Source organism: Schistocerca piceifrons, chromosome 2 (assembly GCF_021461385.2).
Source record: "Schistocerca piceifrons isolate TAMUIC-IGC-003096 chromosome 2, iqSchPice1.1, whole genome shotgun sequence".
NCBI lineage: Eukaryota > Metazoa > Arthropoda > Insecta > Orthoptera > Acrididae > Schistocerca > Schistocerca piceifrons.
The window spans coordinates 945,629,105-945,653,508 of NC_060139.1; the positions used below are offsets into that span (position 1 = coordinate 945,629,105).

General features: G+C 40.2%; 1 protein-coding gene across 2 annotated transcripts in view; it reads right to left on the reverse strand.

Moving 5' to 3' along the window:
* LOC124776389 (pre-mRNA-processing factor 17) overlaps positions 1–24,404 on the reverse strand; it is a 65,420-nt gene that overhangs the window by 22,801 nt on the left and 18,215 nt on the right. For both annotated transcript variants that reach the window (XM_047251359.1, XM_047251360.1), the window contains exons 3-6: positions 17,756–17,985; positions 5,639–5,735; positions 5,291–5,505; positions 53–161 (exon numbers count right to left, since the gene is read on the reverse strand). In XM_047251359.1, coding sequence (XP_047107315.1) covers positions 53–161; positions 5,291–5,505; positions 5,639–5,735; positions 17,756–17,985 — 651 coding nt within the window. The remainder of the gene's footprint in view (positions 1–52; positions 162–5,290; positions 5,506–5,638; positions 5,736–17,755; positions 17,986–24,404) is intronic.

Sequence of the window (24,404 nt, forward strand, 5' to 3'; positions counted from 1 at the left end):
TTCAACTCTTGACACTAACAAACAAATGTTTCATTTTAACAATTTTTCTTACCTGCCGAAAGAAACTGTGTTCCATCATTATTGAAGCTAACATCTCTCACAGCTTGTCGATGGCCATAATATGTTCGAACACATCGTCTCTCATGATAAACTTCCCACAACTGGAAATTAAATAAAAATTATGGTTAGTTATTGTGTACACGCAGATGTTTAATTATTTATAGTATAAGTTATTACTTACAATCACAGTATAATTCATTTCTGCTATTATCTTTATGAACATTACTGTCAGTTCAAGCTGTGACTGGTCATTGATAACAATTTTCATAAGTAAATGTATTGCAGAGTTGCATCCAATATAACAAACTATTTAAAGAGCTGCCTAAAAGATGTTTTAAAAGGAACACCACACATTATCCTTATTACACACTTCTCCACAGTGAATACCTTGTCCCTCAGTGAAGTGCTGTCCAGATGCTGCACGCCAACAGTGAGTGAAAATAGAAAAATTAACATTTTTTATCTTCATAATTTGTTATTACTGGTACTACAAAGGTTGCAGATCTATGACATTTAAGAATATATACAACATGTGATTTCCAAATCCCTTTCTTGTCAAAATAAACATTGACACATTTAAAGAATTCTGTTTCATATATTGTCTCTCTCTCTCTCTCTCTCTCTCTCTCTCTCTCTTGTGCTAATTTTAGAAGAGTGGTGAAGTATTTTGCAAGGCAGATTGAATGTACTGTGTTTTATCTATGAATGCATAACAATGCAAGAATTCTTTAGTTTCACATTATAAGAGTTTCAGGGTCAAAACTATTGTTAAAATGAGTAACAACTAACCAACTGTGAAACCATTGGTTTATGCAGATACTCTACAAACAAATGAATTTATTTGGACTGCACATTAAAATCATCTTATCTTCTTTTTGTTTGATATGTTCAGTTTCTGAAAATGACCCAGGCTACAAATCTATGAATATCATTCTTTGTAATATAAATATTCTTACAGGAGACCGACTGAGTTACCTCAGCACCAACTTGGTGCTTTGGGTTTGTGACACAGCTAAAAGCTGGACTGTTTGTAAATCCTGCACTACTTTAATCTACTCCTTGTGGAAAACAAGTGACTTCAATACTAGCACTTAGTTTCTCACTCTTATTAACTCATGCACCATGTTTTAGTAGTAATCTCTGTCTTGCATATTACCCTGACTTCCACCTTTAAGCTCTCAGGTTTTCAAGTCTCGTCCGATGCAGTCCCCAACAATCAGTCTTTCCTTCTCATCCCGTACGATAAGTCTCACCTGACCTGCAGTTCTGGCTGAGTTTCCCAACATCTACCCCTTTTCTTAGACCTCTCCAGTCCTTTTCCTTCACCCTTCTTCCATCCCCTTCAACCCTTCTGCCTGAAGGAGAAGCCACTGGCTCCGAAAGCTTGTCAATCACAACAGTCTTTTATGTGTGTGTTCTGCCGCCACTTGGTGACTAGATTTTTTATCTATCCAATTAAATAAAGTATATCTAAAAACAAAGATGATGTAAATTACCAAAGGAAAGCATTGGCATGTTGATAGACACACAAACAAACACAAACACGCACACAAATGGCCAGCTTCACACGTCCGTCCACATCAAAGCCACCAACAAGCAACAGTACCTCCATTACGACAGCTGCCACCCATTCCACATCAAACGGTCCCTTCCCTACAGCCTAGGTCTTCGTGGCAAACGAATCTGCTCCAGTCCGGAATCCCTGAACCATTACACCAAAACTTGAAAACAGCTTTCGCATCCCGCAACTACCCTCCCGATCTAGTACAGAAGCAAATTACCAGAGCCACTTCCTCATCCCCTCAAACCCAGAACCTCCCACAGAAGAACTCCAAAAGTGCCCCACTTGTGACAGGATACTTTCCGGGACTGGATCAGACTCTGAATGTGGCTCTCCATCAGGGATACGACTTCCTCAAATCCTGCCCTGAAATGAGATCCATCCTTCATGAAATCCTCCCCACTCCACCAAGAGTGTCTTTCCGCCGTCCACCTAACCTTTGTAACCTCTTGGTTCATCCCTATCAAATCCCAAAACCACCTCCCTACCCTCTGGCTCCTACCCTTGTAACCGCCCCCGGCGTAAAACCTGTCCCATGCACCCTCCCACCACCACCTACTCCAGTCCTGTAACCCGGAAGGTGTACACGATCAAAGGCAGAGCCACGTGTGAAAGCACCCACGTGATTTACCAACTGACCTGCCTACACTGTGAAGCCTTCTATGTGCGAATGACCAGCAACAAACTGTCCATTTGCATGAATGGACACAGGCAGACAGTGTTTGTTGGTAATGAGGATCACCCTGTGGCTAAACATGCCTTGGTGCACGGCCAGCACATCTTGGCACAGTGTTACACCGTTCGGGTTATCTGGATACTTCCCACTAACACCAACCTGTCAGAACTCTGGAGATGGGAACTTGCCCATCAGTATATCCTCTCTTCCCGTTGCCCACCAGGCCTCAACCTCCGCTAATTTCAAGTTGCCGCCGCTCATACCTCACCTGTCATTCAACAACATCTTTGCCTCTGTACTTCAGCCTCGAATGACATCTCTGCCCAAACTCTTTGCCTTTACAAATGTCTGCTTGTGTCTGTATATGTGCGGATGGATATGTGTGTGCGAGTGTATACCTGTCGTTTTTTCCCCCTAAGGTAAGTCTTTCCGCTCCCGGGATTGGAATGACTCCTTACCCTCTCCCTTAAAATCCACATCCTTTCGTCTTTCCCTCTCCTTCCCTCTTTCCTGATGAAGCAACCATTGGTTGCAAAAGCTGAATTTTGTGTGTGTTTGTGTGTCTATCAACATGCTAACGCTTTCGTTTGGTAAGTTACATCATCTTTGTTTTTAGATATATTTTTCCCACGTGGAATGTTTCCCTCTATTATATTCATACAATTAAATAAAATGTAATATTAGTTATATTAAAATTCCACCCATGATGGTGCCTAATGTGACAGCAAAAGAGATATCTTACTACAAACTAAATTATGACGACTCCCACAAAGCTGACAGATTAATCTGTCACAATCAGTCAAGTGCAATAAAATATTTCAATAATGCACTTATGACTAATTTTATTCCGAAAAAAAATGAAAAAAATGACAGCTGTGAACAGAACTTACATTACAAGAGTTTCTAGCGTTTATTGGATCCCTGTAGATTACCAGATGCTAAAAGATTGAGAATGGTGCTGCAAAAATTTAAAAACAAACACACTTCAAAAAGAGAGGAAGAAATAAAAACAAAGAATAATACCATGAAAGCAATATCTTCCTCTTCTGCAGTAGTTGCAAATGAAATCTTCAATGCAAACAATCAAAACACCAGTAACAACCATACAACAGAAAATAAAAGAAGTGCTGTTACTACTTTCACAGGGTGTCCAGCCAATGATCATTTCCAAATTCAAGGTTTTTTTCCAGGTTTTTCAAGGCAAATTTTTTCCAAGTTGCTTTTTTACTAAATTTGAGACTAAAACATCCTTTTTTCAATACTTTACATTGACAATTATTAGAAAGTGCATAACTAATTCCGTGTTATTTCTTAAGCAGCATACGTAACAGATACAAATTAAAATATTTTTAAAATATTAAAATCTGTATTCTGATTTACACACAATAAAAAAATTACAAATTCTGTTTTTATAAATATATATACACTGTAACTTGCTGATTAAAGGAAACAAACCAAACAAATTCATCATGATAAAAATGAATAAATCATTTCTTTAAATTTTCTGTCTCTGCTGAAATCTTTGCGGCTTCAATTAACTTATGTGCTCCTTTTGTTTCCAATTCTTTGATTTCAGCCTGCTTTCATTTGTTCAATAATCAATGGTTCCTCCTTTTCTTTTTCAACTTCCTTCACCTTATGTTTCACATCGCCTTTGTACAAAGAATGTGCACTGTGAAAACAGTGTATAAGACTTTTGTCAATGTTGAAATTGTCAATTCCATTTGCATCCTGGACTGTGTGATATGTGTATCTTTGAGGAATAAGGCTCCCCCCCCCCCCCCCCCCCCCAACAACAATTTTGAGGTTTACAGGAAAGCCTCACTCAACAGTATCATTTCCATGAGATTATTAAAATAATTTGCATAAAATTTTGGAAATTTGGGCATGGTTTTGAAGATAATTTGATTATATTAATCCAGAATTTACCACAACGATTTTCACTTCCCTTGTAACATTTCATCTCGTTTTCAGTTCTTTTTCCCGTAGATCTCCACAAATTCAAGTTTGACAAGGTCTGCCTTTAAACCTGACATTCTTCCGTTTGATACCAAAATTTCAAGACGAGCTGCTTCCTGGTTTAATGTGATTTATGGATTCAAGCAGGAAACCATGTGCGTTAAATTCTATTTGAGCTGTGATCTTTCTCACCATTTCTCTACTATCCCAATAATATGTTTGCATATTTTCCTTTAGCAACAATATTTCCTCCTCAGGTGCATTCTAAATTTTTTTCAGTGCACATCTTGTAGCAGAATGCAGAGTGAATTGTCTGGCTTTAATAAGATTCTTTACATCCTTTAAGCTGATTTTCATTAAAGTTGAGTATTTGCTTTTTAAGATGTCCAGTTCCACAACTCACTGCATCAAAATGCTCATGAGATAATATAGTAAATCATACAGAAATGAAGCCATTGGGACATCAGTCTGAAAATCGAGTAAATATGGTTCCAAGAAGTGTACTGTTCAACTGAAGAATGTCAGTTCTGGAGCTATCGCTTTGTTATTGACAGCTTCAGAAACTTGGTGACTCAGGAACAGTTTTTGACTGCTTTATCTCAGTATTTCTACCACAGTAGCTGATGTAGACTTCGAAGCAATGAATTCTCCCATCTCTCCCTACCTCTCAGCAGTAGCATCAATCACCTTCCGTGGATTCCCACCTCATGCGACACCTTGACAAGTACAAAACAGTTACCAATTATTGTGAAAACATTGAATCACCAACGGGTATTATGTGTGTAACATGCAGATTCCCCTTTGAATATTTGAATGCTATTTGAAATATCACTGATAACATATCAATATGAGTATGGTACAGAAAAAATCAAAGTTTTTAAATAAAATTTAAGGTTTTTTCTTGTTTTTTCCCCAATTTTGAAAATTCTTGCCTTTTTCCAAATTTTCCAGATTTCAAGGTTCACTGGACAACCTGTTTCACAAAAATCCCATTATGTTTAGAACTTACAACTATTTACTTGAAAAAAACTTACTTTGACCCTGCAATCCATGCTGCATGAAAGTAAAAGATGAGCTGTTTTTGGAAACCAACGTATTGCAGAAATTCCTTTGGTATGTCCTTGCCATGTGTGAATGTGAGTCTTTGGTAAGAAGCAACGATCAGGAGGTGAATCTGATTTAAGATTAACACCAACATCCTGTGGAGCATGGAGGAATGACCTGCCCTGATAGTCAACTGGATCCTTAACTGAAATGAGAGACATCACATTATTGTGACATACATTTATCACATGCAACACACATTTTTCAAATGCCATTATCTTTTTTTATAAGATAAAAATTACACAGAAAAAGTGTCTGGAAGGGTATTGGATACTCACTATGCAACACAGTTTTCTCCTCAAGGGGCTTCTCATCTGCTTGCTTCCCTCGCTTCTGTCGTTTTGCAAGTATTTCTTCCAATTCAGCTGCTTCTTCCTGTCAAACATAAAATCAATTGTCAACTGGTATAAATCTAAGATATACATTACTGTTAACAACACACAGATCTGCGTAAATAAAAATATGAACACCCTAAAGCAATGGTCCCACATGAATGAAGTGTTAGTCACTTATTATGTAGGTTGTACATGCATATGATCATAATTGCATCAAGAATATACATAAACTTTCAGGATAAGGAAAGGAGTCAGTTAGGATGTATACTATCTCCATTTCTTTTCAATTTGTACGATGAGCACCTACTGAGAACTGAAGGTCTAACACATATGGAAACTGGAATTAAAACTGAGGGGTATTTGAGTAACGACTTAAGATATACGGCTTAGACAACCCTTACAGCACCCAGTGCAGTGGACATTTAAAGTATACTGGAAAGAATATAAAATAATAGTGAAAATGTTGACCTAAGGCTAAATTTGAAGAAAACAAATTAGACTACAAGAATGGAGACTAATGTGGTGATAGGAATTCGATCAATACCATTATATACTTTTAGAACCTATAACAACAACAACCAGCTTCACACTGAGGAATTAAGAAGCGTAAACCTTGGAAAAGTCACTACAATTACACAAGTTGCTAAAGGAAAGGAAACTGTCACTACTGCCCAAGACAAAGTGGCTGAAACTTTAATGTTTCCCACAGTTATGTAAGGATGTGAGTCACTGACAATAAAAAAAGTGTATCAGAAGAAAATTGATTCTTTGAAGAAGGATCCCGAGGAATTCACAGACCAAAAAAATAAACTAATCCTAGAAATAATAAAACCTGAACTATCTTTGGAGACCAAAACTCTTCAGATGAAATTAAGGTACTTTGGGCATGTCACAACATCAGAAGAATTAGCAGTACAAACTGTAATGTGCGGAAGAACAGATCAAAGATGTAGAGGAAAACCAAGGAGCAAGTGGATAGACACCAAAGAAAGCATTGAAATGGCCCTGGAAGAACTGAGGACCAAAACAATGTCCAAGAGTGCATAGAGAGACATCGCTCTTCAAGCCACTATGAGTTGGAGACAAATTGGTGGATTATAACAGCAAATACACATACAGACATAATGTCTGGAGAACAATTTTAGAATCTTATTGGCCGTATATAGCTCTAAAACAGTCCTACAATCAAATACAGAGATTATCATATGACACTGGTTGAATAAGTACCTGTTTTAGGAATCAAGATACCATGTTTTTTAAACGAATTATTAATTTTTGAACATAGTTCCATTTTAGGGATATATGCAAAGTCCCAAAAAGATTAAACTTCTTTTAAACAATGGGTACTGTGAAACCCTCTAACGTATGCCTCTATCTCAATAATGACCACCTCATCTGCGCAGACTGTCTTGCCCACAAGCCCTTTCTTCTTGGGAATTAGAAGAAATCACAGGGCACCAAACGATTCAACTACAAGGTGTGTTGCAGCAGCTCAAGCAGTTCTGTAGCAAAAATTTCCAGATGTGTTGTTGTGAAACAGCACTTTCTTCTTTGCCAAATGGGGTCATGTTTCCTTCTACTTATCATTGAAACAGTCCAATGTTTCACTGTGGTACTGTCCAGTGATTGTTTTCTTCTTTTCTAAGAAGTCATTCTTATAGACTCACTTCACATCCAGAAAATCACTGTCATGACTTTTCCAACCAATGGGATTGTCTTTGCCTTCTCGGAATCCAAGTCTGATGGACGGTGGTAAACTTGAAGCAAAATATCCTGTGGAGCTCATTTACATTGCTTCACACACAGCATCCAATTTGAAAGCCACACTTGTTATCTACCATGACCACCTACTATGGCAGTCACTTCTTTCTTCTTCTTTTAGTGTTCAACCCTGAGGTTGGTTTGCGGCAGAGTGCCATTCCTCTCTTCTGTCTGCCTTCCTCTTCATTTCCACGTATGTGTTACATCCAACATCATTTATGATCTGTTGCATGTACGATATCCTTGGTCGCCCCCTCTAATTCCTTCCCTCAATAGCTCCTTCTGCTATTATTCCAATGATGTTGTTGTGTTGTAGGAGTGCCCTACAAGTTTGTCTCTTCTTGTTTGGATGTGCCTCCACAGAGATCTGGTTTCCTGTACTCTTCTAAGCACCTCTTCATTTGTTACTTTTATTTCTCCAACTGATCATCATCATCCTTCTATAGCACCACATCTCCAAGGCCTCTAGACGTCTTCTCTCTTCTCTTCCAATTGTCCAAGTTTCACATCCATATAGGGCCACACTCCAAACGAAACCTTTCATGACACGTTTCCTTATTTTCAGACTGATGTTTTTGCTGGTGAGTAAGTTCCTCCTCCAATTAAACGTAATTTTGGCCTTTTGTATTCTGCTCGCAATTTCTTTCTGGCTTCTACCGTCCCTTGAGATTCTGCTTCCCAGGTAAGTAAATTCCTCTATCACTTCTGGCTTCTCTCTTCCAATACTCATTCTCAGAGGTTCATATTCTGCTCCTGCCCTGCATACCATCACTCTAGTCTTTTTCTTGTTTATTCTCATTCCATACTGATTGCATAGAATTTTTTCCATTGTTCTGAGACCTTCCTCTAGATCTTCTTTTATCTCCGAGACCATAGCAATATCATCTGCATAACGTAGCATGTCTATCTTCTGCCCAATAATATTGATACCCACCTGAGTAGTTTCTCGAACTTGGTCTACAGCTTTCTGGATGTAAGCATTGAATATAAGAGGAGAGAGAGTACATCCTTGTCTTACCCCTTTTCTAATATTTGCTTCTTGTTCCTGGTGAATTTCCTAATCACTGCCACCTCATTCTTACGTCACTGGGCCAACAAAATTTTATCATCAACTCATTACACAAAATATCACTTGCCGTTCCCATCAATGCACTTTTTGCAATTGCTTTTGACAATCGGCAAGAATCATGTCATGATCAATTACTTTTTCAATAATCAGCTGTCCTGGGTGATCTTCATCACAAACATGGTGAAATCCACTGAAGCAATATCTAATTGTTGTCACTGATTGCAAAGGATCACCATAAACAGCATCCAATTCCCCACCCCCCCTCCCCATGTTTTCCCATTTAAAAGCAAAAAGCAAATCAGTGAACAATACTGTACATTTTCCATCTCAGCAAAAACCACATATTACAAGTTACTGACAAAGCATTTAAATTCAAACTTATCTATGAAGTGGTGTCATTTAAGCAATGGCAGAGCAAGATGTTCACACCAACTTACATTGGCAATGACATCTGTCTTCAAACACAAGTATTTACTGAACATAGCTCATGGAAGACAGACTGCACTAAGGAGGACAGGGAGAACTTCCTGAAGAGAGCAGTGGGAAATACGATAACTGTGGGTGTGACAACTGTTTCCCTAGAAGAACAGATCTCCAGGACTTCGCAGAAAGAGAACAGCAATGGGTTGGGTGATGTACTGTATATATTCTAAACTGTTCAATATTCTTTTAAAAAGATAGGGGACCTAGGAAGTACGTGGCCATTTCAACACTCCAGTTACATTTTTCATCATGCCACCAGAGGTTAGTAGCAAGGAAGTAAGGATGAGAGGAAAATTAGCATGCAGTGCACTTCCTTATAGATTATTCTCCAAAAAATGCTTCTTGGTGGTCATATGTGACTGGGTGCAATATAGCGTGAACCCTGGTCATCGATGCAGTACTGGCAGCTTTCTTAATGCTTACCAACGCTGTATAAAGCTCTAACAACCAACCAGTTTTTCAGATTGGCAAATACAGGTGTGTAAGGCATCACACTTTTCATAATTAGTGCATGGTTCCAACTGTGTATAGCAATCAGAACATAGCTTTATTGTCCTTTATCTTGGTTCCATGCAATATGGCACTTCATGTCACACCTCTAGAAGCATTCATTTTTTCCACTAGTTTAGTAGATTTACCTTAATAAGTATTGAAAAAAATTAGAATTATCATTAAAAACACATCCAACATTAACAATACAAAAATCAAAAATACATGTCTGCAGCACGCTGATAAGTAAAAAAACCTCAAGCAATAATCACCTTAGTTTACAGTCTAACTTACTACCAGCACCACTAAGTATTTGTTTGAAGACACTGTCATAATTAATATCATAACTCTTGGGACATATGTCATTTTCATTTCATTTACCCATATATCATGGCAACTTACTATCTTTTTCACCAACATGTGTAGTACTTACATCAGTTATTACAATGTTGCTAATGTTTCCCCTTTCTCACTTTCTTATGTTAAGAAATGTGATTTCTCTCTCATCCTGTCTTGCCATCGTCTCCTGTAGGTCCTGAGTAACTTTCTTAATTAATTTCTAATGAATCTTATTTCCTCCAATACCTCTTTCTATTTTGACCTCAACTTTTGAAAGCTAATAATTTCACAACTATCTGTTGCACCTATTTTTGCTTTTGCTTGGCTTGTGGAACTCTTTTTTTTACGTGAAGGTTCTTTTTTGTGACCATATCCTACATCAGTCAACATGCATAACATAGTTTGAAATAGAAATAGCCAAAGTTGCAAAATTCGCTTTTTATTTAATTGCTGACTAGTTTTCGGTTACTTGAACACATTTTCAAATCATCCTGCAAAACAGGAAGTTAAAATTACAATTTATCCAATAAACTGTTACAAAAATTATTGACTACATATAACAAGATGCAGAACGTATCATGTCAGGCTATTCTATAGTTTTGTCTTCTTTCAGTTTTCAAGCATTTACTTACATGTGACTCTTCCCCCCCCCCCTCCCCCCCCCCCCCAGCCACCTTCCTCACTTTCCCTTGTTAAGATGTGATTTCTCTCTCATCGTACCTTGCTGTCCCTTCCTGTGGATCCTGAGCAACTTTTGCAATTAATTACTAATGACTCTTAGTTGTCTTAGTTTATTTTACTGCGTATCAATTCGGGCAGTTTTCAAGGGTGCTTGTTCTATGGTCCTCTACTCCTTGTCACCCCCTTTTGCCAGTCCCCCCTTTCAACTCCTTCCTTTTCCTGTATCCCCCCCCCCCCTGAATGAATTTGATGAAAATGTGTGTGTGGGTGGGTGGGTGGTCTAATTCAGAAGAAAGATAGGTTCTTGGCTGAAAGCTTACTTCTTTAGCAGTCTTTTCATTGTGCCTGTCTGTGATTCAGTTTCCACTATATGGTGAGTAGCAATCTATCCTTTCCATAATATTGTCATTTTCCATGCTGGATGTTCCATTGTTTAAAACTATGTTCAGATTCCTGTCCAGCAAATAGTTTTAATTCGTAAGATAATGCAATTTATCCACGACACTATTGTTAACACACAGCAAACACTGGGGGAAAATCTGCTTTTTGTTCATTAAAGAATTAGTATCAGTGTTACATGATAAAGGATAAAATGAAAATGCATATTTCTGGATTTATAAGCATCATATTCAGCTACAAGTGGCTCTTCTTAGAACAGCTGAGAAGGTAGCAGTGGCAAGATGATGTAATGTGGTGTAAGGTACCGGTGACAAATGGTTTATTCAGTGTGGGTATCTTGAGAAAGACTGTCTAAATTGCGGTCCTCCTCCACGATTGGCTGCTGCATTCAGAAGTTGCACGCTAAAACAATAATCTTCTGTTATTAATATTAGACAAACTAAACAGTGTACTTACTTCCATTTCATATTGAAGTATCTCTTAATAGCGTGCTATCGTTCCATTATTTCACAAGTATTAATAACTGGCAGAATAATAAACAGTTGCTAAATGAAAAGGCAGACAAAGCACTTAGGAGACCTTTGGATTGCTACACGTCAAATGTGGATTAGTTTATCAACTGCAGTATATACAACACTGGGAAAACTTCATAGCTGACTATCTCCATAAATTTATGAAAAATATTAACAGCAGCCTATTTCTCAGCACTTTTTAGCCGTGTTCCACGCTCCTTTTACTACGGAACAGAAAGCAGCCTCAGCCATTTTCATACTGCGCATTAACAGCGTGACAATGACAGTACAACGCTGCATAGGCTGTGACTGTACACGATTTTTGAAATAAAAACTTCGTAGCTAAAGTGTGATTAAGAAAAACGTGGATGACTGTTAATACATTTGAATGTCTTAAAGCTTCATTTAACATAACTTAGTAATAAGATATCTATTACATAAGTAGGACCTACTTCCAAGAATGTAACAACACCAGTGTTCGTGTGCTATGGCTTCTAACCAATCATCACGTTTGTGTTTGTTTACATCAGGTTTATTATGATGAACAGATTATGGATATATAAACACACCTCCATCAGCAGCGTTCAACATATCTTTGCAATATACATACTTGTCAGAATTTAGAATTTCATTGCTGCTGAGATCTGGTTAGTCTGTCATTTGACCGAAACTGGTAGTTTGGTTACATCAAGAACAAACCCAATTTACGGAATATAGTACTTTATAGAGCCACTGTAAGACACAATGAAGTACAGGTTACTCATAGCACTGAACTCAGTGAACGGACAACAGTAATACATGTTACAGAATAGGATGAGCGCTCATTTGCACTCCTCCCTCTTAGGGGGCGGGAAAACCACATACATACATAAAAACACTAGGCACAGAAAAAAAACAATGATACAGAAAAAAATTCGTGGTACCAAGAAAGAGATAAAGATAAGTGAGATAAAGAAAGATAAAGAACACTGATTTCACAAGGCACTGATATTACTAGTCACAGAAAACACCAATGATGGCACTGAAATCTATTTCATCGCCTGATGATGGCAGCTGCTGCAGAATGTGGCGGGCAGGCATAAGCGAGTAGAGGGTGAAGTGATGAGGAGGCAGTTTGGCACACTGTCCCCCTCTTGTGAGAGGCCTTAGGATAGGACCAGGAAAAGTGTCTCTATAGCGACACCCTCACTGAAGTTAGCAGTCGGCACTGGAAGCAACAGTGGGGGCATCAGAGATGAAGGCCCCACAAGACCCAGCAAGGGAGGCGGTAGCAGCTGAGGCACCAGGTGCATTGGCGATGGCAGTCGACGAGTGGGGGTGGAGGCAGGGATGCCAGTCAGCGATCTACCAGGCAGTGCCCCCCCCCCCCCTCCTGCATTGCGAATCGGACCGTCTGCGACACAGGAACAGGCATCGGCAGAGGCAAGGATGGGGGAGGCAGTGGGCCCACCGGAACACACCCCTCCATGTGCTACTGCAGCTGGTCGAAATGACAGGACGCCTGCCAATCAGGAGTGTGGACAATGTGCAGACACCAGCAATAGCAGCAAGAACCCAGTTCAGCCTGTGGCTGAAACTACAAGCCAGGTGGGCACATCGAACAAGAACTGTCGCAGTGTCAGTAGACGCAGCATTAGGTGATGGAGGGTCATGGTTGGCGTCTATGCAGCAGCTCTGCCGGGCTCTTGTCACCCACTGAATTGAAATGGTGTGAACTCAGAAAAAGGTCTAAAGCAGCTTCAGGGGACCTGCTGGGTACATTCTTCCGGATCTGAGTTTTAAATGTCCAAACCATGCATTCGGTCTCACTATTAGATTGAGGATGAAACAGGGAAGCTATGAGATGGCAAACCCCACTAGCCTGTCAATCATCATCATCATCATCATCATCATCACCATCATCATTTAACAGTTTCAGTTTCCTGGGTACTGGTAACGAGCCTCTCTCATTTTGTCCTGTCCAAATACACCTGTTCACAAAGAACATCATCCACTGTCCATCCTCTGGTCACTAGATCAGCCTTAATGAAGTCCATCCATCCGGTTGACGTCTTCCTTGAGGTCTTTTTCCATCCACCTGTCTTTCCAAATTTATTTTGGCTGTTCTAGTTGGCTCCATTCTCATCACATGCCTGTACCATCGAATTCTAGATGTGTCAATTTGATCTTATAGGGATGTCTTCATTCTGACTTCTTTCCTCACCTCCTCATTCCTTAACTTGTCCATCTTGGTCTTCTGGATGGTGGATCTAAGAAATTTCCTCTCTGATGCTTGCAGCCTTGATGATTCTCTTTTTGTGAGGGTACATGTTTCAATAACATAGGTCAATATTGGTATGAAATAGCTATTAAACATCATTAGTTTGGCCAGTTTTGGAATCAAGTCATCCCATAAAAGTGATCTTACTTGTTGGTAGAATTCAGATCCTTTTTTCACTCTGCTGGTGATTTCATTTCTGAGCAAATTATCACTGGAGATTACACTTCCAAGGTAAGGAAAACTGTCCACACACTCTAGGTGGTGGTCTCCTAGTTTTACACTTGCTGGTTGTCAATCTCTGATGACTGCCATCACCACTGTCTTGGTCTTGCTGATGTTGAGGTTATATTTCTGGAACTGAGATTTCCATTCATCGAGTCTGATCTGTACTTCCTCTTCAGTTTCACCCCATATCATGATGACATCAGCAAAGGCAAATGCATTCAGTTCACCTGTCTTCTCCCTCACATTCTTCATTATAGTATCCATAACAGTGATGAATAGTAATGGGGACAGTGCACTTCTTTGCTGAACTCCACTCTTGGTCTCAAACCAAGATGATCTCCTTCCCCAATTTTTACACAGCTAGTACAGTCTTCGTACAACATCTGAATTTTTCTTATTAGTCCTTCAGGCACATTCTTTCTCCTCAGGCATTCCCTGATCTTATTATCTCTTATAACACAATCATAGGCTTTTTCTATATCCAGGAATACAATGACCAGGTTCTTGCCTTCCTCCCAATACTTTTCCTTCAACATGTGGGAGCTAAAAATTAGATCTATTGTTGATCTGTTACTTCTGAAGTCATATTGTTCCTCCTCCAGCTGTGGAAATGCCTGTCAAAAAGATGCAAATTCTCAAGAAACAAACTGGTAACCACGATACATGGAAGTCCCCTAAATCCCAAAAATCTTAGACAGGGCAGAAATAGTGGCAGTCATGGACGTGGGCAGACAACGTGCCAAATATGGAAACTTGGAATAAGTGCCCACTACAGTGATCCAATACTGATTTATGACGAGCCCAGCGAAATCGACATGTAAACGCTCACATGGGCACTGCGGCGTCGGCCAGGGGAAAAGACACCTGTGGGGGCACCTGCTGCTGATAACAGTGAGTGCGAGTGGCGATAAGCCATGTTAAATCCCCATCTATGCTCAGCCAACACAAATGCTGATAGCCCGAAGCATAGGTGCAGGAGGTCTCCCAAGTACCAACATGCAGAAGTCACAGTACATTACGGCATAAGGAAGCAAGAATCACAACCTGGGGAGCTAACAAAAGAACCCTGTCAAACACAGAAAGGCAGTGCTGGAGGGAGAAGTAATTATGCAAGGGATCTGAGGCACAGCCCATGTGTTTTTACGGCTACCTGTGCTGCACAAAAGACATGAACTGAATAAGTAAAGGATCCATGGCGACAACCGATGCAACCATTGCACTAGTGATGGGAAAAACCATTGACTGCAGTCTAATTCTCAGTATCTAAATATGAACAAAGCAATTCATCCTGATCGATTACCAGGTCCAATCCAATAAGAATCCGAGATAAGGCATTGGCGTTGGTGTGTTGCGCTGTCAGCCGGTAATGGATTTGATAATGGTATCGGGAGAGGAAGAGTGTCCACCTCTGCATACGATGTACTGCCTTGTCTGACAAGGAAGCTGAAGGGCTGAAAATAGCAACCAACAGCTTGTGATCCATGATTAAATGGAACTCAACACAACTGCTAAAGCCTCCTTTTCAATCTGAGAATACTGCTGCTCAGTGGGAGTTCAAGTCTTAGAAATGTAAGCAATGGGTCGTTCAGACCAATTTGCATATCTGTGAGCCAACATAGCGCTGAGAGGCATCTGTAGCAAACACAAGATGCTGACCCAGGCCAAAAAGTGGCCAGACACGAGGCAGATTGTAGCTTAGATTTAAGCAAAGCGAACACTCGGCTCCAAGCTAGGGACCAGAAAAAAGGCACACTTTTATGCAAAAGCATACGCAGGGGCTGAGCAGCAGTGAATGCATCCTATAAAAACAGTAGCACACAGCTTTACCTAGCAATACCTGCAGTTCCTTACTGCAGGTCAGCTGTGGCAAAGCCACAATTGCATCAACATGGTGACACAACATCAAAACCAACGTACTCAAGTGACGCTTGAAAAACTGAGATTTGGCATGATTGCACTTGAGACCCACAGACCACAAAACACAAAACAATGATATCATCGAGGTAATTGTAGTGGCTGCCTGATAATTTTGGGAGCAACCTGTCAGTGCATGGCAAAGGGTACGTATCTTTCAAGGATGTGCATTAATCGCTACACTGAAGTCACCGCAGAGGCGAAACTTCCCCATCATCCTGAACACTTGAAGCGTGCCTAACAGGGGTTGACTGAGCAACTTCCAGTATCTCCCCCCACGCAGCAATCTGAATGCCTGTGCCTTGTAACACTTCTAAGGACTGTGCTATATTGAGCACATCCATAGGCATAGGATTCTCACACCGAGTGCTTTTTCACGGACTTCCCTACCCAGTGCCAGACAAATAATAACATCACACACCATGTGATCAACGTGATGGGTACTAGTGACAAATTTAAAATGACGGCTCATCTCCTGAAGTTCTGCAGCCCAGGCTTTGTAAGATTAGTTTGGGCATTTCTGACAATGGTAAAATTCAATATGCGTCACAACGACATGTGTTCTGTCACAGTAATAGGGTGAGATAAGCTTGAGCACTTCATCTAATGACAAGTTGGCCGGTTCTTGCAGAGGTGCAAATTGTCCCACCAACTGATACATTCGTGGTGAAATCAGGAAAGAAAGAAAGAAAGCCCTACACATGCTTGCATAGCCCATGTGAAAAACCTGAAAATGTTAGTGTAACCATGTCTCATAGGAGTCCCAATCTTCAGCCAATTCATTCATATACCGGAAAGGGTGACAGCTGCACTGACGGAAGAGTTAACAGCCGCAAACACGCAGATGTCAACTGACTGAGAGTAGTGGTTGGAGCGTGCAGTTGTTCTGTAAAAGCCTGCAGCTGGGCAACGATACGTTGGAGTATTTCTTCCATCAAGAGGTCTGTCGGGTAACTTAGCATTGATACTAGCACGCACACAAATGTAGCCTCACTCATCGCCAAGTTTGTTACGGAAAGAACAAACACGATTTAGGAAACTTAGTACTTCATAGAGCCAACATAAGATAATTGAAGTACAGGTTGCGCATAGCACTGAATGCATTGAATAGACAGCAGTGATACAGGTTACAGAATAGGCTGAGCATTCATCTGTGATCACTTAAATAATAGTTTCCTTGGCGGCTCATCAAACTGCGTCAGGCCACTGATTCAGGTGGCCTCTACAAGTGGGCCTGTCAACTGTATGGGTGCGTGATCTCAAATCATGTGCATCATGAATGTAGATACATCAGTTTTGATAAAGTAAGATGCACCTTTTGTGTAAAATCATGATTTTGTAATATCAAGTATTTGTTTCTCTTGAGAAATTTAATGTAATGAACTCAGATATTAAAATATCAGTTTAAAAAGTGATGACTTTTTTAATAACCCATTAATTATAAATGAACTTGCTTTAAGCTGGAAATAACGTAAAATAGTTTATCATATCAAATTAGTTACAGCATCTGTCCCGGAAGAGTGATAACATTATACATACTAGTAAACTGGTATGTAAACTATTGCATCTGTGCTAACTAATCACTGACATATGTACTTTCAGGCTTTGTAAATTCATATTGAAATACAATACTGAGGTATTTAAATTTGCAATTTTCTACAGTCAAAGAGAGACATTTCAGATACTCTTCACAAGTATTACAATATTATTTGCAAACAAAGGATATGGTTCTAGAATGAAGGACAAACATATCTGATGTTTTCACTGTTGGTTTCTGTGTATCCACTACAACACCTGGTATGCCTGTTGTTGCATGTTCCAGGCAAGGTCACCAAAGATAATTACTACATCCAGCACGATCAGATTATTTATTATATTCCAAACTCTAGTGGCACTGAGTGGATGTGGAGATATATTAAATTACATACCTCATTAGGTCTCATTACCCTCTGCTCATCAGTATATCCTCCCCATGGCCCAAGAAATCCTTCAATGTCAGAAGGGTTGTCATTCTTGTTTCTTTTCCTTCTGTCAAGTGGGCGTTCCTTGGTGGTTTCAAAGACTGTCTTCCCATCAGATTCTTTGGCTGCTTCAGTGGCACCAACAATCTGATTTCCATTTCCAGTAACTCCATCAACAGTAGGATCCAATGCATAGCCTACACAAAAATAATAAGTAATAGATCAAAGGCACATTAATGGATTCATTTTAATGTTTTATTTTTATTTACACTGCAGCTCATGCCATATTTACAAGAAAACTAACTTGGTTAAGGCTCAATTTCCTGTAATATTCCACTAATTCAATGAACGTAAATGTATCATACACTTCCAGAAAGAGGGGGGGGGGGGGGATCCAATGTTTTCCAGTAACACAGTTTTGCACATCTTTTTGTTTTTCTTTGTACAATAATGCTAAATCCACATTATGTACCTGGTCTTATGTACACTGTTTGTGTGTTCTAAACCTGTGATTAAACAGCTCCCGTCAAAGCAGTCATTCAAAACTTGCAGTTATGGGACTGATGACCATCATAATAGTTTTGGCATTTGTTATACAAACTCAAGGCATTGAAGAACAAACATTATTCACATAGTAAGTGCTGACATCAGACTTGTATGAATTCTTTATTGGGCATTTTTGCTATTCTAATAAGTTTATTCAAATATTTGAGCAGGAAAACATTCATCACTAATGACTTATCCCAGACAGACCTACCAAAATGATCACAAAATTACACACGCAGAACATTTATGTCTAATCAATGCACATTATTTAGTAGTAGAGTTGTGTCAATGTGGGACTATCTATACAGCAAGTTTTATATACAAGTTATTTGTTTTAGACCCCACCCATCCTATAGGATGGAAGGAATAATAATGTTTAACACTCCCTTGATATAAGGTCATTTAGGTATGAGAACAAACTCGGATCAGGAATGGAAATCAGCTGTCCCCTTTTCCAAAGATTCTGCCTTCAGCACAGGATTTCTAGATATGGATGGACAAATCTGGTTTTGAAACTCATTACACAATGACATGCACACTCTCTTTTTATGTTTACACTGTTGTTAGATATGACATTAAAAATAAAGGGGAGCGAGTGGAATCATTTCCAGTGCATAACTATCATTTCCAGTGCATAACTTACCTCTACTGCAGAGCACAAAGGTCACCATTAAGAGTAACTTTATCACTCAATGGATATCTATGTTTAAACAGTGAAAAGTTTGATGACCAGGAGACATATAGCACAATATTTTATTTCCTGGAAGGCCAAACTCTGGTGATATTGTATTCCACCGATGTTTCGAACAGGCTAGCTCTGTGGTCGAGCACAATTTCATTACCACAATTTAGTGTACTCAGTGACAGCAGTGGGTTCACAGATCGTAGATATTTAGTAGTACGACCACAATGACAGGAAGCCTTGGCTTGGGGTTTCAAAATGATCGCAAACTGTAGAGCTTCAACAAGAGCAATGTATATTACATGCCTGTATTGAGGGTTAAGAAAGACTAGTGTTGCGTCACACCAACGTAGACCACAAAACTATTTAGTTTCATATTAAATGTTATATTATTAGGCGGCTAAATTAGATAGCAAAATGGTATCTCACACTGAGATTCTTGTGTGTTAACAAACATAAGGTATTTTTTCTGAAAAGACTAACATACATCTATGATTGTCACAATGTGAGCAAACTGCGAAACAACCAACTAGATCCAACCCATGGCTGCTCACTTTATTGTCTCTATTTCCTGTCACTACCATACATTTGCACTTTCAGCCAAAAGGCCTTCTTCTAAAGTAGGCAAAACACACGCACACACACGTAACCACTGTCTCTGGTCTCTAATGCCGGACTGTGAGCAATGAGTAAATGTGCCTGATGGCTGTGGGTGGTGAGGTTAAGGAGGAGGCTGGGATGGGGAGGGGAGGGGAGGGGGGGTGATAGGGTAGGTGTAGGGGGTATACTTGCAGGAGCACACAGGGATGTCAAGGGGATAGGGTAGGGCTGCTAGGTGCAGTCGGGAGGTTTGAAAGAGTGGGTGGGTTGGGAGAGGGGGGGGGGGAGTGGGGGTGGCGAGCAGAAAAGGAGAGAAATGGGGGAGGAGGAAAAGGCTAATGAGTATGTTGGTGGAATAGAAGCTTGTGATGTGCTGGAGTGGGGGCAGGGAAGGGGGTAGACAGGTGAAGGACAAGGACTAGCGAAGGTTGAGGATAAGGGGGAGACAGTTATGGGAATGTAGAATATATTGTTGGGAGATTTCCCACCTGTGCAGTTCAGAAAAGCTAGTGGTGGTAGAAAGGATCCTGGGAGCGCAGACTGTGAAGCAGTCATTGAAGTGAAACACGCTGTGTTGGGCAATGTGTTCAACAACTGGGTGGTCCAGCTGATTCTTGGGCACAGTTTGCCAGTGGCCATTCATGTGGACAAACACCTTGTTGGTTGTCATGATCATGTAGAAAGCAGCACAGCGTTTCCCTTAGTTTGTAGGTCACACGACTGCTTTCACAGGTAACCCTGCCTTTGTGGGGTAAGTGACCCCTGTGACTGGGCTCGAGTACTTGGTAGCAGGAGGATTTATGGGACAGGTCTTGCATGAATAGTTTGGTATAGGATGGGGCCATGCAGGTGCCTATTTTTGAACCACAGTTACAGGTTTGAAGCCAGTCAGTCAATGGGAAAGGTAGTGTTCAATAGCCAAAAGGCCATGGGCATTGGGGAAGTTAGTGCAGAGAAAGGTGACATTAACAGTGATGGGCAAGCAGAGTGCCATGTGATAAAGGAACAGGAACATGTAGGAGATAGGAGTGCAGGGGGTGGTGGGGGTCAGAAGAGAGACAGACTCACAGGAAAGGTTCTGAGATGGGCCTAAGGATTTGAGGAGAGACTGGACATCCTTTTGGATTTCTGGAATGAAGTCACTGAGGCATTAGTAGGTGAGCAAATCTTACAGCTGGTGGAGTCCTTCCACCAGAAATACCTGTGGTTCAAAACCACAGTGGTAGAGCCTTTGTCAGCAGGTAGTAATATAAGGTCAGGATCAGTTTTTAGTTTGTGAATTGATTCTGTCTGTGGATATTAGCTTAGCTTCTGTGTTGAGGTATTTGGGGAATCAACCCAATAAGCCAACTCCCTGGATGTTGACCTCCACCTCAAAGATGGTTACATCAGTACCTCCATCCATATCACAGCTACCAACCACTGGCAACACCTCCACTTCGACAGCTGCCACCAACTCCACACGAAAAAATTCCTTCCATACAGCCTAGCCACTAATGGTTGTCACATCTACAGTGACAAGTAGTCCTTCTCCAAATATATAAAGGCCTTCACACATCAAAATTATCCTCCCAACCTGTTACAGAAACAGATTTCTTGTGCCTTGTCTCTCCAGTCAACCTACTATCTCTCAATTTGTCACCGTTTAGCCACAAATGGGTACTCCCCTGGTGACTCAGTACTGCCCAGGACTGGAGCAACTGAATCACATTCTCCAACTACTTCTTGTGACCTGAAGTGACGAACATCCTACCCTCTATCTTTCCCATCCCTCCCACAGTGTATTCTGCCATCCACCAAACTTGCACAGTATCCTTGTGAATCCCTACTCGCATCACCTTGCTTCACGATTTATATCCCTGCAATAGGCCTAGATGCAAGACCAATCCCATACATCCTCCTACCACCACCTACTCCAGTCCAGTCATGGGCGTCGCCTATCCCATCAAAGGCAAGGCTACTTGTGAAAGCAGTTATGTGATCTAAAAATTAAGCTGCAACCAATAAGATGTCTGTTTGCATGATGGCCACCAACAAAGTGTGGCCAAAAGACAGTTGGACCACACAGTTGCTGAACATGCTGCCCACCACAACATGCTTCACTTCAATGACTGTTTCACAGCCTGCTCCACCTGGACCCTTCCTACCCACAACAGCTTTTCTAAATTGCACAGGTGGAAACGCTCCCTGTAATATATCCTGTATGTTCCTGTCCTATGTGATCCTGTCCTTCACCCACCTGTCCCCTTCCCTACTCCCACTCAAGCACATCACAGCCTTCTGTTCTAACCAATGCATCCGCTACTCTCCCCCTACCCCATATTTCTCTCCTTTTCTGCTCCCCCCACCTCCCCCCTCTCAAACCACCTGACTACTCTTAGCAGCCCTACTCTGTCCCCACCACATCCTGCATGCTCCCACAAGCAGCACCACACTATCCTCCACATCTACCATGCTATCCCTCCCCTCCCCACCCCAGCCTCCTCCTTAACCCCACAAGCCAAGGACTGGTTCTCCCATCAGGTGCAGTTGCTCACAGTCTAGTCTCACTAACCAGAGATAGTGGTCGTGTGTGTGTGTGTGTGTGTGTGTGTGTGTGTGTGTGTGTGTGTGTGTGTTGTTGTTTGTTGTTGTTGTTGTTGTTGCTGGGCCAGCCGGATTGGCCGTGCGGTTCTAGGCGCTACAGTCTGGAGCCGAGCAACCGCAACGGTCGCAGGTTCGAATCCTGCCTCGGGCATGGATGTGTGTGATGTCTTTAGGTTAGTTAGGTTTAATCAGTTCTAAGTTCTAGGCGACTGATGACCTGAGAATTTAAGTCGCATAGTGCTCAGAGCCATTTGAACCATTTTGTTGTTGCTGCTGCGGTTGTTCTTGCTGCTGTTATTGTTGTTGTCATTTTCCTACTTTAGAAGAAGGCTTTATGGTTGAAAGCTCAAATGTATAGCAGTTTTTTGTTACGCCTGTTTACAACACAACATCTCTTCTATAAAGTGAGTAGTAATGTGTCCTTTTCGAACCACTGTCTTTATTCCATCCTGGATTTTCCATTGTTTAGAGGAATTTTATATAATCTCTGTGATATAGACACACTGTGCAATTAAAAGTTACCTGTATTTGACATTTAAAATTCACATTCCAACTGTTTCCCTACACTAGTTACTCTCATGGTTGGCTACGCATAACACACGTGTATGCCAAGCAAGAAGGCACAAGGTGTGAGCAGAATGGTAGTAGTGTGTAGTTGAACACACAAAGTTACCACTTGAGGTCAAAAATACGTTCTGTAACAGTAGCTGAGTAATCCAAAGTTTGCTGCCATGAACCTAGCCAGGGTAGGTCTTGTGCTGATCAGATGTCTTTGGTTTGCGGTATTGGATTGTAGCAATTTGTCCACCTTGTCCACACTGCCACTGAATATTTCTTTATCCCTGGAACCTTCTCTGTAGCACTGAAATGATGTAAGGCTGACATTCAACTCCGACTCCAAATTTCAATGACTGCGGTTCGCTTCTAGTCTGTCAACAATCTGACCAAACATAATTTCATCCAAATGTGAGTCCTCTTGATTCCATTTGATATTAATATAATGTGCAGTATCCATGTTATCTCAACACACTTTACTCTGAAGTGTTCCATAACGCAATCTTTTTTTGTGCATCTAAAAATTCTGATAATTTCTGAATACAACTCATCTATGTCATAATAAACAACAAAATCTTTATTCAAATGTTATGAACTGTGTGGATTGCATTACTGAGAACTTTCATCGGTTTAATATGTGAGTAAACATGACAAATTTGTGAATGATACTACTTGGTTGATTATGAGAAAATGCAATACTGGTGGACTTTAATTAATTTTATATGTTCTGAATATTACAATGCGCAGAATGTTTATTTTTAATTGGCGGCTGTTAAAGCAGATATTCCACCATCTCAGCTTACTCAATAACTGAGCAACCAAATTAATAAAAAATTAATAAGGATCACTTAAGAGATAGACAGATGGTTGCAAGCTCTTTTAATTTAGGAAAATGTGTTAGATAATACAAGCATACTTATTGTATACAAATAGTTGTGACAATAACTGAAACAGAGTTACTGCTGTAAAGAGCTATAATCCAAAAATACATACATTAGCATTTATCCCTTTTAATATACTGAAATTCAATAAGAAGAAAAATTAGGGGTTTAACTTCTGTTGATGATAACATCATTTGCAGTGGAGACAAACTCCAATAGAACTAATGATCCTAAATGAATTATCCAGGATCTTTTGAAAGCAATCACTCCACCATTCACCTAAATCTCAATGGTTTGATAAGAATTTGAACCTTATTTTTCCAATAACAAATCAAATGCTTTAAACACTGCACCATTTTGCTCAGTCAATAAATAAGGTAACATCAGTAAAATTTGGCTGGGCACCAAAAGGAAAATTTTAAAAACTACCAACAGCATAACTGAACAATAAGGAGAAGGAAATTTGTGAAGAATGGGTATAGGGAGACTGTAGTAAGTGTGAAAAAATTGTTGCACGGCATGAGGAGACAACACAAATCAAAAGCAAGGAACATAGGTGCTAAGAATCTTGAAAAAAGTACAGTGAAGAAAACATATAAGAACAAAATACAAAGAGAATGACCAATATGAATTCTCAGTGCAACAGGCAAAGCATCACAAAAATGAAATGCAATAAAATTTAAAGATTTAAATATGCATAATCCAATGCATTCTCATAAATTGAGATTTTTGGACACAGCGTTAGCCCAACTGTACAAGATTAGGG